This window comes from Hyla sarda, chromosome 3 (genome assembly GCF_029499605.1).
Source record: "Hyla sarda isolate aHylSar1 chromosome 3, aHylSar1.hap1, whole genome shotgun sequence".
Classification (NCBI taxonomy): domain Eukaryota; kingdom Metazoa; phylum Chordata; class Amphibia; order Anura; family Hylidae; genus Hyla; species Hyla sarda.
Genome location: NC_079191.1, coordinates 213,639,774 through 213,652,729, shown reverse-complemented (window position 1 = coordinate 213,652,729; position 12,956 = coordinate 213,639,774). Strand labels below are relative to the sequence as shown.

Here is a 12,956-nt window from a genome sequence, read left to right as displayed (position 1 = left end):
TTAAGATTATTTAATAGAAGTAATTTACAAATCTGTTTAACTTTCTGGCACCATATGATTTAAAAAATATATATATTTTCCATTGGAGTAATCCTTTAATAGTCCCCTATTGGGATTTAAAGGGGTAATCCAGAGATAGAGAAACAGAGCTAATTTATTCCAAAAACAGCACCACACTTGTCCCCTGAGTTTCAATACCACACACAGCCTGAAGACAAAGGTGGTGCTGTTTTGGAAGAAACTAGCTTTGAAACTAGCCCCTTTGAAACAAATGTGAAATAAATAGTAAAATCTCCCATTTTACAAAAAAATATGTTGAATGTTAAAAAATATAAAAACATATTTGGTATCTCTGTATGCTCAAATGTTTGAACTATTAAAATATAATCTTAACCCCTTACGGACAACATTTATTTTTTTTTATTTTGCACTTGCATAAAAAATTGTGGGGCAAGATTGAAAAACTATTAAACCATAAACCAAAAATGATACCCAGTTAGTATAGGTTTTATTTATTTTACTACTTTCAAACAATTATAACTTTTTGTATGAAAATTAATATGCTTAAAATTGTCCTCTTCTGACCCCTATAACTTTTTTATTTTTTCATATACGGGGTTGTATGAGGGCTCAGTTTTTATCGGTACCATTTTTGTTTTGATGGGACTTTTTGATTGCCTTATATTCCTTTTTTATCATATATGAAGTGACCAAAGGTACTCAATTGTGGACTTTTTTTTAACATACTTTTGTACGTTTACACCATTGACCGTGCAGTTTAATTAACATTATATTTTAATAGTTTGGACATTTACACACATGGCAACACCACATATGTTTGTTTATTTTTGTTTACAATATTTTATTTACAAAATAGGAAAAAGGGGGGATTCAATTTTTATTAGGGTAAGGGGTAATTCACATTTAACAACTTTTTTGTTCCACATTTTTTTTAGTCCCCATAGGGGACTATTTCATGCAATCATTGGATTGCATACACTGTTCAATGCTATGCCATAGCACATCATTGCTCTGTGTTATCAGCACTGCTATGTCTGATTGGAGCCTTGGAGCACCGATTGGATGGCTGGAAGCAAGGTAAGAGACCTCCCGCCATCCTCTTCCGTCATGGTGATCCCGATCAGCCCACGGAGCTAACCGTCAATGCTATTTCCCGCATTTAGATGCCGCTACAACTTTGATCGTAGCGCCTAAAGGGTTAATGGCAGACATCAGCCCGATCGTCGATGTCCGATATTAGTCGTGGGTCCCAGTTGATGATAGCAACTGGGACCCACAGGGCTCCTGAGAGTGCTTTATACAGCAGGAGCTGGCAATGGACTTAAATATATTATCATTAAGGGGTTAATGATCCTGTGGTAAAGAGCATAAATATAAAAATGCCAATGTCCATAATGGCAAATTTTTAGTCACTTAACATCAGAGAATTTTTTTTTACAAAAAGTGATCAAAAAGTTCCATATCTGCAAAAGTGGTAATAGCAAAAAAATTTACACTTATGCAAAAATTTATTTGAAAAGCAGTACATTAATAGAAAATGATGTAGAGTTTTAATTGTATTGACCCACAAAATAAAGAGAACATTTCAGTTTTACCATAAAGTTCACTGCTTAACCCCTTAAGGATGCAGCTCATTTTCACCTTAAGGACGCAAGCCTTTTTTGCAAATCTGACCACTTTCACTTTAAGCATTTAGAACTCTGGGATGCTTTTACTTTTCATTCTGATTCCAAGATTATTTTTTCGTGACATATTCTACTTTATGTTAGTGGTAAAATTTCGTCGATACTTGCATCATTTCTTGGTGAAAAATTCCCAAATTTGATGAAAAATTTGGAAATTTTGCATTTTTTTTAACTTTGAAACTCTCTGCTTATAAGGAAAATGGACATCCCAAATAAATTATATATTGATTCACTTATACAATATGTCTACTTTATGTTGGCATCATAAAGTTGACATGTTTTTACTTTTGGAAGACATCAGAGGGCTTCAAAGTTCAGCAGCAATTTTCCAATTTTTCACTGCATTTTCAAAATCAGAATTTTTCAGGGACCAGTTCAGTTTTGAAGTGGATTTGAGGGGCCTTCATATTAGAAATACCCCATAAATGACCCCATTATAAAAACTGCACCCCTCAAAGTATTCAAAATGAAATTCAGTAAGTGTGTTAACCCTTAATTTTTACAAGGTGTAAAAGGAGAACAATCTCCCTAAAATTTGTAGCCCAATTTTTCTCGAGTAAGCACATACCTCATATGTGTATGTCAAGTGTTCGGCAGGCGCAGTAGAGGGCTCAGAAGGGAAGGAGTGACAATGGGATTTTGGAGAGTGAGTTTTTCTGAAATGGTTTTTGGGGAGCATTTCACATTTAGGAAGCCCCTATGGTGCCAGAACAGCAAGAAAACCCCCACATGGCATACTATTTTGGAAACTACACCCCTCAGGGAACGTAACAAGGGGTACAGTGAGCCTTAACACCCAGCATGCTGGTTTTCCCCAAAATTTTACATCTCTACAATGGGTAATAGGAGAAAATGCCCCCCAAAATTTGTAACCCCATTTCTTCTGAGTATGGAAATACCCCATGTGTGGACGTCAAGTGCTCTGCTGGTGAACTACAATGCTCAGAAGAGAAGGAGTGCCATTGAGATTATGGAGAGAGAATTTGGTTGGAATAGAAGTCGGGGGCCTTGTGCATTTACAAAGCCCCTTGTGGTGCCAGAACAGTGGACCCCATGTGACCCCATGTGACCCCATTTTGGAAACTATACCCCTCATGGAATTTAATAAGGGGTGCAGTGAGTATTTACACCCCACTGGCATTTGACAGATCGTTGGAACAGTGGGCTGTGCAAATGAAAAATGACATTTTTAATTTTCACAGACCCCTGTTCCAAAAATCTGTCAGACACCTGTGGGGGGGGGGGGGGGTAAATGCTCACTGCACCCCTTATTACATTCCGTGAGGGGTGTAGTTTCCAAAATGGGGTCACATGTGGGTATTTATTTTTTTGAGTTTATGTCAGAACCGCTGTAAAATCAGCCACCTCTATGCAAATCACCAATTTAGGCCTCAAATGTACATAGTGCGCTCTCACTCCTGAGCCTTTTTGTGCGTCTGCAGAGCATTTTACGACCGCATATGGGGCATTTGCGTTACAAATTTTGGGGGTCTTTTTTTCCTTTTACCTCTTGTGAAAATAAAAAGTATGGGCCAACACCAGCATATTAGTGTAAAAAAAAAATTTTTTTACACTAACTGGCTGATGTAGACCCCAACTTTTCCTTTTCATAAGGGGTAAAAGGAGAAAAAGCCCCCCAAAATTTGTAGTGCAATTTCTCCCGAGTACGGAGATACCCCATATGTGGCCCTAAACTGTTTCCTTGAAATACGACAGGGCTCCGAAGTGAGAGAGCACCATGCGCATTTGAGGACTAAATTAGGGATTGCATAGGGGTGGACATAGGGGTATTCTACGCCAGTGATTCCCAGGGTGCCTCCAGCTGTTGCTAAACTCCCAGCATGCCTGGACAGTCAGTGGCTGTCCAGAAATGCTGGGAGTTGTTGTTTTGCAACAGCTGGAGGCTCAGTTTTGGAAACACTGCCGTACAATGTTTTTTATTTTTATTGGGGGGGGGGGGCACTGTAAGGGGGTGTATATGTAGTGTTTTACCCTTTATTTTGGGTTAGTGTAGTGTTTTTAGGGTACATTCACACTGGCGCAGGTTTACAGTGAGTTTACCGCTAGGAGTTTGCGCTGCGGCAGAAAATATGCCGCAGCCCAACTTGAAGCAGGAAACTTACTGTAAACCTACCTGTGTGAATGTACCCTGTACGTTCACATGGGGGGCAAACCTCCAGCTGTACTGACAGACCGTGCATGCTGGGAGTTGTACTTTTGCAACAGCTGGAGGTACACTGGTTGGAAAACCTTCAGTTAGGTTCTGTTACCTAACTCAGTATTTTCCAACCAGGGCGCCTCCAGCTTTTGCAAAACTACAACTCCCAGCATGTACTGATCAACGAAGTGCATGCTGGGAGATGTAGTTATGCAACAGTTCGAGGTGCGCAACTACAACTCCCAGCATGCCGAGACAGCTGTTTGCTGTTTGGGCATGCTGGGATTTGCACTTTTGCAACATCTGCAGGGCCACAGTTCAGAGACCACTGCAGCGTGATCTCCAACTGTGCACCTCCAGATGTTGCAAAACTACAAATCACAGTTGTAGTTTTGCAAGATTTGGAGGACTACAGTTTATAGATCACTGCAAAGTCATCTCCAAACTGCAGCCCTCTAAATCTTTCAAAACTATAAATCCCAGCATGCCCAAGCTGCTGTCTGGGCATGCTGGGAGTTGTAGTTTTGCAACATCTGGGGGGGGGGGGGGGGCTACAGTTTAGAGAGCACTGTATGTGGTCTCCAAAGTTTAGCCCCCCCCAGATGTTGCTAGGCAACTACTAACCGGCTTCCGTAGTCTTCACCAGGGAGCCATGAGGGAGCCGCACATCATCACCGCCCGCCGCCACCGATCAGGTAAGGGACCTTCACCGCCGCTGCCGCCAGTCACGCTACAGTTCCCCCATTCTGCCCGGAGTACCGTCGTTGGGCAGGACGAGGGAACTGAACTTTAACCCCCCTGCCCCCGATCTGCTATTGGTCTTGACGACCAATAGCAGGGATAGGAGGGGTGGCACCCCTGCCACCTAATTCCTATCCCTTCAGGGGGACCGGTCCCCAACCGGCTAGCGGCGGGGACCGGAATTCCCACGGGCGTATGCATACGCCCCACGTCCTTAAGGACTCGGGATGCAGGGCGTATGCATACGCCCTATGTCCTTAAATGGTTAAAAACTAATCCCTCCAAAAGTTACTGTTTTTTTAACTTTCAGTTTCCCTCACAAATAATATTTTTTTCATTGCACCGTTCATTTTATGATAAAATAAAATATGTCATTACAAAGTACAAATGGTCACACAAGACAAGTCCTCATGGATCTGTAGATGGAAATATAAGAAAGTTAGGGCTCTTAAAAGGCAACAACTAAAAAATAAAAAATGCAAACATTAATATTATCTGTGTTCTCAGGGACAAAATGAGTCCTTAACCAATAGAAATAATAGAAAGAATGATAGAAAGAGGTGAGCACATTATGAAATCTGCAGCAGATGCAGTAGATGTGAATGTACGCTAATAAGGGAACTGTTTATAGCTGTATATGTATTTCCTGGGCAAGGACAGGTTCCATCGATTCTTTCCACATACCATTACTGGATCTCTCATCAATAGACGCTCTTATTCCACCACCATTCATGATACACAGGGAAACATGGTTCCATCTCACTTCATCAGGATTCCGAATATTGTTATATATCTTAAATGGAAAAAGCAAAAACACAATCCTTGTTTTATAATTATTTTATATATAAACTGGTCTCTGACTGTTCATCCGTTCTAGCGACCTTTGGCTCTCCGGTTCAGGCACCCTAATTGTGAAGTAATAATTTGGGAACTAGAAATGGTGGAACATAAGGAGGTAAGTACATTACTGGACACTAAGCACGAATCAGAATGTGCCAATTAACCCATTTACTTCCACAGACAACCAGAGATAATCAAATGAACCTCTTCACTACCAATAACAAAATCATTATGATTCTGTGGCTGGTGAGGAGAGACTCAATATTTCTAGGGCATCAAAATGCCTTTTCCTTGACTGCTCAAAGTCTGATAGGGAGGGCAGTGTAATCTTCTGTAACTTTTTTTTTATCAAGAATTTTTCAATACATAGGGCAGTGGATTATCTGGAGTAGTAGACTGTACCTTTCTAATCTCTCTAGGCTGATATGGTGATAGTTCTCTTGCTTGTTTTTGTTTACGTTACGTTTTAACAACCCTGTCTTTGGGCTCAGGTAGTCCTCCTGGGCAACACAACAAAAAATGCTCTAAATCCAGTTTGTGTGTTGTTCAGTGGGGGTACCTATTCTGACAACTGTTGTATGTATGATACTGCCGAAAAGGCTTTCCACAACCTGCCCCATACGTACATCATCTTATGACACAAAAGCATGATAAAAGCAAAAGAATGGGAGTCATAAAGATTTTGTATGCAAAGATTGTTAGTATTCTAAGAGAGGTTTTGGTGTCTGAAACCTGAAGAAATCGCTGCTACAGACCCATATTCTCAATTAAGTGCTGTTGCCACAACACCCTTTTTGGATATTACAGTGACAAAGTAAGCATGGCTGCTGCCCATACTGTTACCCAAAAACCCTACCTCATCATTTTCTGTGTGAACCCATGTACTGGAGATAATGCTATTTTGGGGTCTTGTCCTGCATATGGCTAGCTAAGATGCTGTAGTTTAGGCAGTACCAGTGTACTTGAATTGAATATTTTGTACTTGAATTTTCAGCATTGTCATGTTCCAGACACACTTTGAAGCAATTCAAAATGTTCGCATTAAAATGGTTATGCATAGTGTCAACTTACAATTCAATTCAGAAAATTGGGTCTTGATCAATTAAGCACCAAGTTTGCCTGAGGGTACATCCTCCGTTTTAAAGGGATGGACCAATTCAGCCAGAACCTAAAAATTACTATTTTATGTTCTACTTCCACTAGTTAGTTATAAGAAAGATGTTTGTCAGTGTGGATTGCTTATATAAAATGATTCATGTAAGCACTATTGATTAAAATGATTACAGTATATTTGAAAAAGCACTTTTTTTTGTCCCCCTAGGGTACTTGCATGAGCAATATTTAGATTGCTCATACAGATCAATGTATCCATTAGATCAGCATTCTGCCATAGGCAGCCTTAAGTAATAGATACATTATGGCAGTCATGGAGGCCAGGTGCTTGCCTTGACAACAGATCTGCTTCTTGCAAACCCATTGCAGGAAGCAGTGCCATCTAAACAGTTAATAGCTGGCTACAGAGATTGCTCCTTTCTGGATATTAAAGAGGAAATGCCCGAGGGTAAAATTCAGGTGAGTGGGTTTTCCATTACCCTATTCACACTGCAGAATTTTCTGGGTAGCATTTCCGTCAGAAAATTACGATCTAAAAACTCCACCAGAACATTAAACTTACTCAATGTTCTGGCGAAATCCGCACCACAGACATTGCCGTTTATTGGGATGGCAATGTCCGTGTGAATATCCGGCCGGAAAAATTCTGTGCAAACCTAGCCTTACAGTATATCTTTTCAGTGGGAGGTAACTCAAAACTGGCCTGGGTGGTGCAAAACTGGACAAAGTCACAATGTTTTGTTCAAAATAAGGCTTCTGCTAAAATGTTAGACTTTTGTACACCATGGTTACCTATAATACTCCCTTTTGTCTTTTAATTCCTCATTATTCATGATTGTTGTGAGTGATCGAGAACAGTAAGTGCCGAGGGGGAAAATCCATGGAAGAAACTTTTATAGCAGAGCTCATGATCTTAAACTAGAATCATATGGCTACCTTCATAACCATAACCTGAAGCATCTGAACCACTATGCAAAATTTGTTACGGGGGCCTTTACCCACCATGTAAGGGTGAGTTCACACTACGCTTTGAAGATACGGTCACCGGATCTGCCTGGGGGAAGTGGAAACCGGGTGCTCCCGTATCCCAGCCGGACCAGGCCCGTATCTCATTCATTTGATAGTGACTCCAGTCGGCTAATTTTTGCCCCATGGTACAATCATAAAGATGAAAGAAACGGAGCACATACCGGTAATGTTGTCAGCCGTAGATTCTTTATTGCATATCTTCAATCATGGGGTAAGCGGTGAGGGAGGAGGGAGGGTGGACCCACACTAGGAGGGGGAACGTCAGGCAACAGTCCGTATCAAGGGCCTGACGAAGCGTATTCCAGCGTGATACGGACCGTTGCCTGACGTTCCCCCTCCCGGTGTGGGTCCACCCTCCCTCACCGCTTACCCCATGATTGAAGATATGCAATAAAGAATCTACGGCTGACAACATTACCGGTTTGTGCCGTTTCTTTCATCTTTATGATTGTACCGTATTACCAAGGACTATACCTTTGATACGTGAGCACTACCTTTTCCAGCCTACGGGGTCATTACATGTCTGAAGGTGTGTAGGATCCAGTTGATTTGTTCAAGAAATCCACTTGTGTGAGTGGTGCCTAATAGAACCTTTGGTATGCATCATTTTTGCCCCATATCCGGTTTGGTGACCGGACCTAAAACCGTGGTATGTCGCTGTTTTAGGTCCGGTCACAAAACTGGATATGGGGCAAAAATTAGCCGACCACATTCACTATCTGACTCCGGTCGGCTCATTTAAATGACTGAGATACAGGCTGGGTGACTGTATCTTCAAAACGTACCCTAACACTTATATTTCTGAAAATGCTAACAAGTGTACTTTTCAGTGCATGACTGTAGATGAGGTGAAGAAAGAAAGAAATATCTGCCAGTATATTACTGCCCCTACCATAGCATCGCAGATTAGATTTCCCAAATTGCATTCCCGAAATCGACACTCCAAAGAAGAACCGTTCAAAAACACTAAAGTCTTCCCAATTTCTTGAGCTGAGAAGGCATTTAGCTGTTCCCTCCACTTGTTTATTTCCACTAGAAGCTCTGAATCTAGAAAAGAAATATACACAGATGTTTTACTATACACAGGCATTTTATAATGATGACTTACTGTAGATCCATTGTATCAAATTGCCCATATACAAGCAATGCACGTTTACCTGCAATATTCACTGACAAGATACCCAGCAGATCATAAGTACATAAGGAATTGCAGTGAATTTATAAGGCTGTGTTCACACACTGGCTAATTAACTGTATCACAATCAATGACCAATTATGAAAATCATGTTAAAATGTGTTGCCTTCACTATACGCCCATTATATTTGAAGCCCAGCTTTGTAAGGTTTATTTTCTTTTAAGCATCATTCTCAAATACATGGACGCATATAATTGCTATGATTTTTTTTTTTTTATAATCGCGGAATGCATGAATAAAAGTAATTCTGTCACTGTTTATGATTTTTCTTTCTGTTAAAAGGGTACTCCGGTGGAAAATTTTTTTTTTCAAATCAACTGGTGCCAGAAAGTTGTACCTATTTGTAAATTGCTTCTATTTATAAATCTTATTCCTTCCAGTACTTATCAGCTGCTGTATGCTGCAAAAAAGTTGTGAAGTTCTTTCCAGTCTGACCACAGGGCTCTCTGCTGACACCTCTGTCCATGTCAGGAACTGTCAGAGCAGGAAAGGTTTGCTGTGGGGATTTGCTCCTACACTGGACAGTTAATTTAACCCTTAACTACCCCCATTTGTGAGGGTTGGGGTTTTTGTTTAAAGTCCCATGCAAATCAATGGGAAATGTATGTTCCCACATAACCTGCGTATGGCTGGAGATATTTCAATACCTGGTACACATATTACAGGTCGGGGTATGAGGATGGGCTGGGAGGTTGGGATATGAGGACGTGATGGGAGGTCGGGATAGGAGGTCGAGATATCAGGTCGAAATAGGAGGTCGAGATAGGAGGACAGGATTATCGGGATAGGAGGTCAAGATAGGAGGTCGAGATAGGAGGTAGAGATAGGAGGACGGAATAGGAGGTCGGGATAGGAGTTCGGGATAGAAGGTCGGGATTGGAGGTCGAGAAGGGAGGTCGATATAGGAGGACGGGATAGGAGGTCGGGATAGGAGGTCGAGATGGTCGAGATAGGAGGTTGGGATATGAGGACGGGATAAGAGGTCGAGACAGCAAGTCGAAATAGGAGGTTGTGATAGGAGGTCGGGATAGGAGGTAAAGATAGGAGGTCGTGTTAGGAGAATGGGATATGAGGAGATAGGAGGTCGGGATAGGAGGAAGAGATAGGAGAACGGGATAGGATGTCGGGATTGGAGGTCGGGATAGAAGGTCGATATAGGAGGACGGGATAGGATGTCGGGATAGGAGGTCGGGATAGGAGGATGGGATAGGAGGTCGAGATAGGAGGTCGGGATAGGAGGTCGAGATAGGAGGTTGAGTTAGGAGGATGGGATATAAGGTCTAGATAGGTGGACAGGATAGGAGGTCGGGATAGGAGGTAAATATAGGAGGTCGGGATTGAAGGTCGGGATAGGAGGTCGATATAGGAGGACAGGATAGGAGGTCGGGATAGGAGGTCGAGATAGGAGATCGAGATAGGAGGACGGGATGGTCGAGATAGGAGATCGAGATAGGAGGACAGGATAGGAGGTCGGGATAGGAGGACGGGATAGGAGGACGGGATAGGAGGTCGGGATAGGAGGTCGGGATAGGAGGTCGGGATAGGAGGTCAGGATATGAGGATGGGATAGGAGGTCGGGATAGGAGGACGGTATATGAGGACTGTTGGCAGTATATAAGCAGCGCGAGAAGGCGGGTTCCCCTGCGCGCAGACTCGGTAAAAGTCCTCAAAGGATGTTGATCTTCAATTCCATGAAATAGCAGATGTAATTTTTCGGGTTGTTTGGTTGCCCGTAGACTTTTCCCAGAGCGGCCTCATTACTACAGGATCGTAAAAAGTAAATCTATGTTACCCCAAATTTAACGCGAGCGAAGCCGCGGGCAAAAGCTAGTAATGACATATTTTTCATAGCTGTGGTAGGATCCCTTAGTGCTGCAATTTACACTGTAGCATAACAGGGCCCCAACTGACAAGTCAGGTCAATGGCTTGCGGAGTGTAGTGAACTTGACTGACCTGCACAGAGACCTGACCATAACACCATCAACAACCTGTGGCATAACTTGGAAAGCTGACTGTAAGCCAAACCACTTCAGCCTGTACCGGTGCCCAACCTCAGTAACATTGCTGAATGGATGGGAATCATTCAGTCACATTCAAAATCTATTGGAAACCCAAGCGAGCTCAGTCTTATATGGCAGCAAGGATGGGACCCACTCAGTATTCATAGTAATGTTATTGAATAAGATGTTCCAAAAGTACATGGCTGTGAACCCATGGATACTTTTAACCATGTAATTATTTCCTGCAGGGGAAGTATACTATATAAACAGGATATGAAGGCTTTATAAGCTTATAGCAGGGCTGTAAATTACTTTATATATTGTTTAGTATAAAGCTGTAGTCCTTTTGTTATTGGCATCTGTTAAAGGGGTATTCCAGGATTTTTTTTATTTGACTATGCTACAGGGGCTGTAAAGTTAGTGTAGTTCATAATATAGTGTCTGTACCTGTGTGTGACGGTTTTCTCACAATTCTTCTGTGATTTTCGTCTGAAGGACAGGAGTGATATGCCTACCAGGAAGTTTCTGAACAAGTGGTCTTAGTCTTAGATACCTTAACATTTTAAAGCCAAGTTAAGAAAGAGATATTTTGCTAACCTTCAGGAATGCTGCTGTCCAGTAGAATTGGATTTCCAGAAGAATGTAAGACATTTCCTTCTTCATTAAATGTAACATTTAAGTATCCAAGATATTTTCCAAAGGCATATGCTTGAACTACTGGCACAGATCGACCATCGTCCGAATTTACTATAAAAGGATATTTCCCAACAGGTACTTCATTGGAAGGTGGCGTGCCTGCAAGTATATTGACAGAAAAAAGTCAATAAATATACAATGCGGTCAAGCTGTTCAGCTAATAGTTAAAAGCCTGAACAAACCTATTTTCAACCTTGAGGGTATGTTCACACTCTTGTAACTAGTGCGTTTCCTGCTGCGGGAAATCTGCTGCGAGTTATACTACCATTGACTTTAACAGGTCCGCTGGCAATTGCGGACTATCCACAGACCTATACAAGTGAATTGTAGTAGAACTTGCAGTGGATTTCCTTCAGTGTGTGAACGTACCCTAAAAGGGTTGTCAGTGTTTTTGTTTGTAAAGGTAGGTGATTAAAAAAAGATAACCCACACTTACCCTCCTCATTCCCTGCTGTGCCTAGCTTCCAGGTTTGAGGACTGACCTTTTACACCTGTTCAACCAATCAACAGCTGAGGGAGGACATCTCTGTGGCAGCTGATTGGCTGGGTGGGTGTGTAAGGTAACATCACCATCCATGATACCAGTGGCAGTGTGGGAGTGAGGAAGGTAAGTATGTTTTTTTTTTTCTTTTTCTCCATCATCCCCTCCCTGTATAAATATGTAAACATGCTCTGCCCAGACATCTCTTTTAAGGCCATGTTCTCACAGTATTTATTGTGCATATTTTGGCTTGTGTTAAAATACAACTGTAGAAACATGAGCTATATGTGTTTCATTGTTTTCAATAGGAATACACACCTGTGGACTGCGGTACACAAATTTGGGATGTGTAGTTCAAGTATGCACAGATACGTGTCATTTATACACATTGGAAAGACAGGATTGTTGTCCAAAAACACAACAAGATATAGGTCAAAGACAATGAGATATGTTGAGAATTATAATGATTTGCCACAGATTATTACAGCATATTCTGTGGAATATTATTTCAAAGGAAAGAAGGCCCCATGGGAACATAGTCTGGAGGGGTCATAAAGAATTGCTCTTGGATAGACATGACTGTCTTCTTTAAAAAAGAGTGCCATAGCTATCCACAGGTGGCATGGTGTCTACAGAAACGAAAGGTTGTATATCAAAGAAGAATTGAATCATTTAGACTACAGGAAAACAAATAGTAACTTTGTTTTTAAACAATATGTAAAAACAACAATATAGGTTATTAGCAGAAATCCAATACACTGTATAACGCTTATAGAACAATACAACTATAAAAAATCCCTATAAGCAGTATACGTAATAATATCAGCCTGCGTGGGTTACCTCAAAGTGCATAGTGCCATTATTGCAAAATACACATGTACAACTAAAATGTATACACATTTCTATTGGTCATATGTTTACAGGTACCATATACTTCATGTGTACAGGGGTGAACAAGGTGAGAGTTCCATAGGTTTGACATGTATATATCAGGC

General features: G+C 41.4%; 1 protein-coding gene across 1 annotated transcript in view; it reads right to left on the bottom strand.

The window, feature by feature from the left end:
• The window catches only part of NT5E (5'-nucleotidase ecto), a 71,129-nt gene that overhangs the window by 15,133 nt on the left and 43,040 nt on the right, over positions 1 to 12,956 (bottom strand). The window contains exons 4-6 of the mRNA XM_056563256.1: positions 11,382 to 11,579; positions 8,480 to 8,634; positions 5,290 to 5,398 (exon numbers count right to left, since the gene is read on the bottom strand). Coding sequence (XP_056419231.1) covers positions 5,290 to 5,398; positions 8,480 to 8,634; positions 11,382 to 11,579 — 462 coding nt within the window. The remainder of the gene's footprint in view (positions 1 to 5,289; positions 5,399 to 8,479; positions 8,635 to 11,381; positions 11,580 to 12,956) is intronic.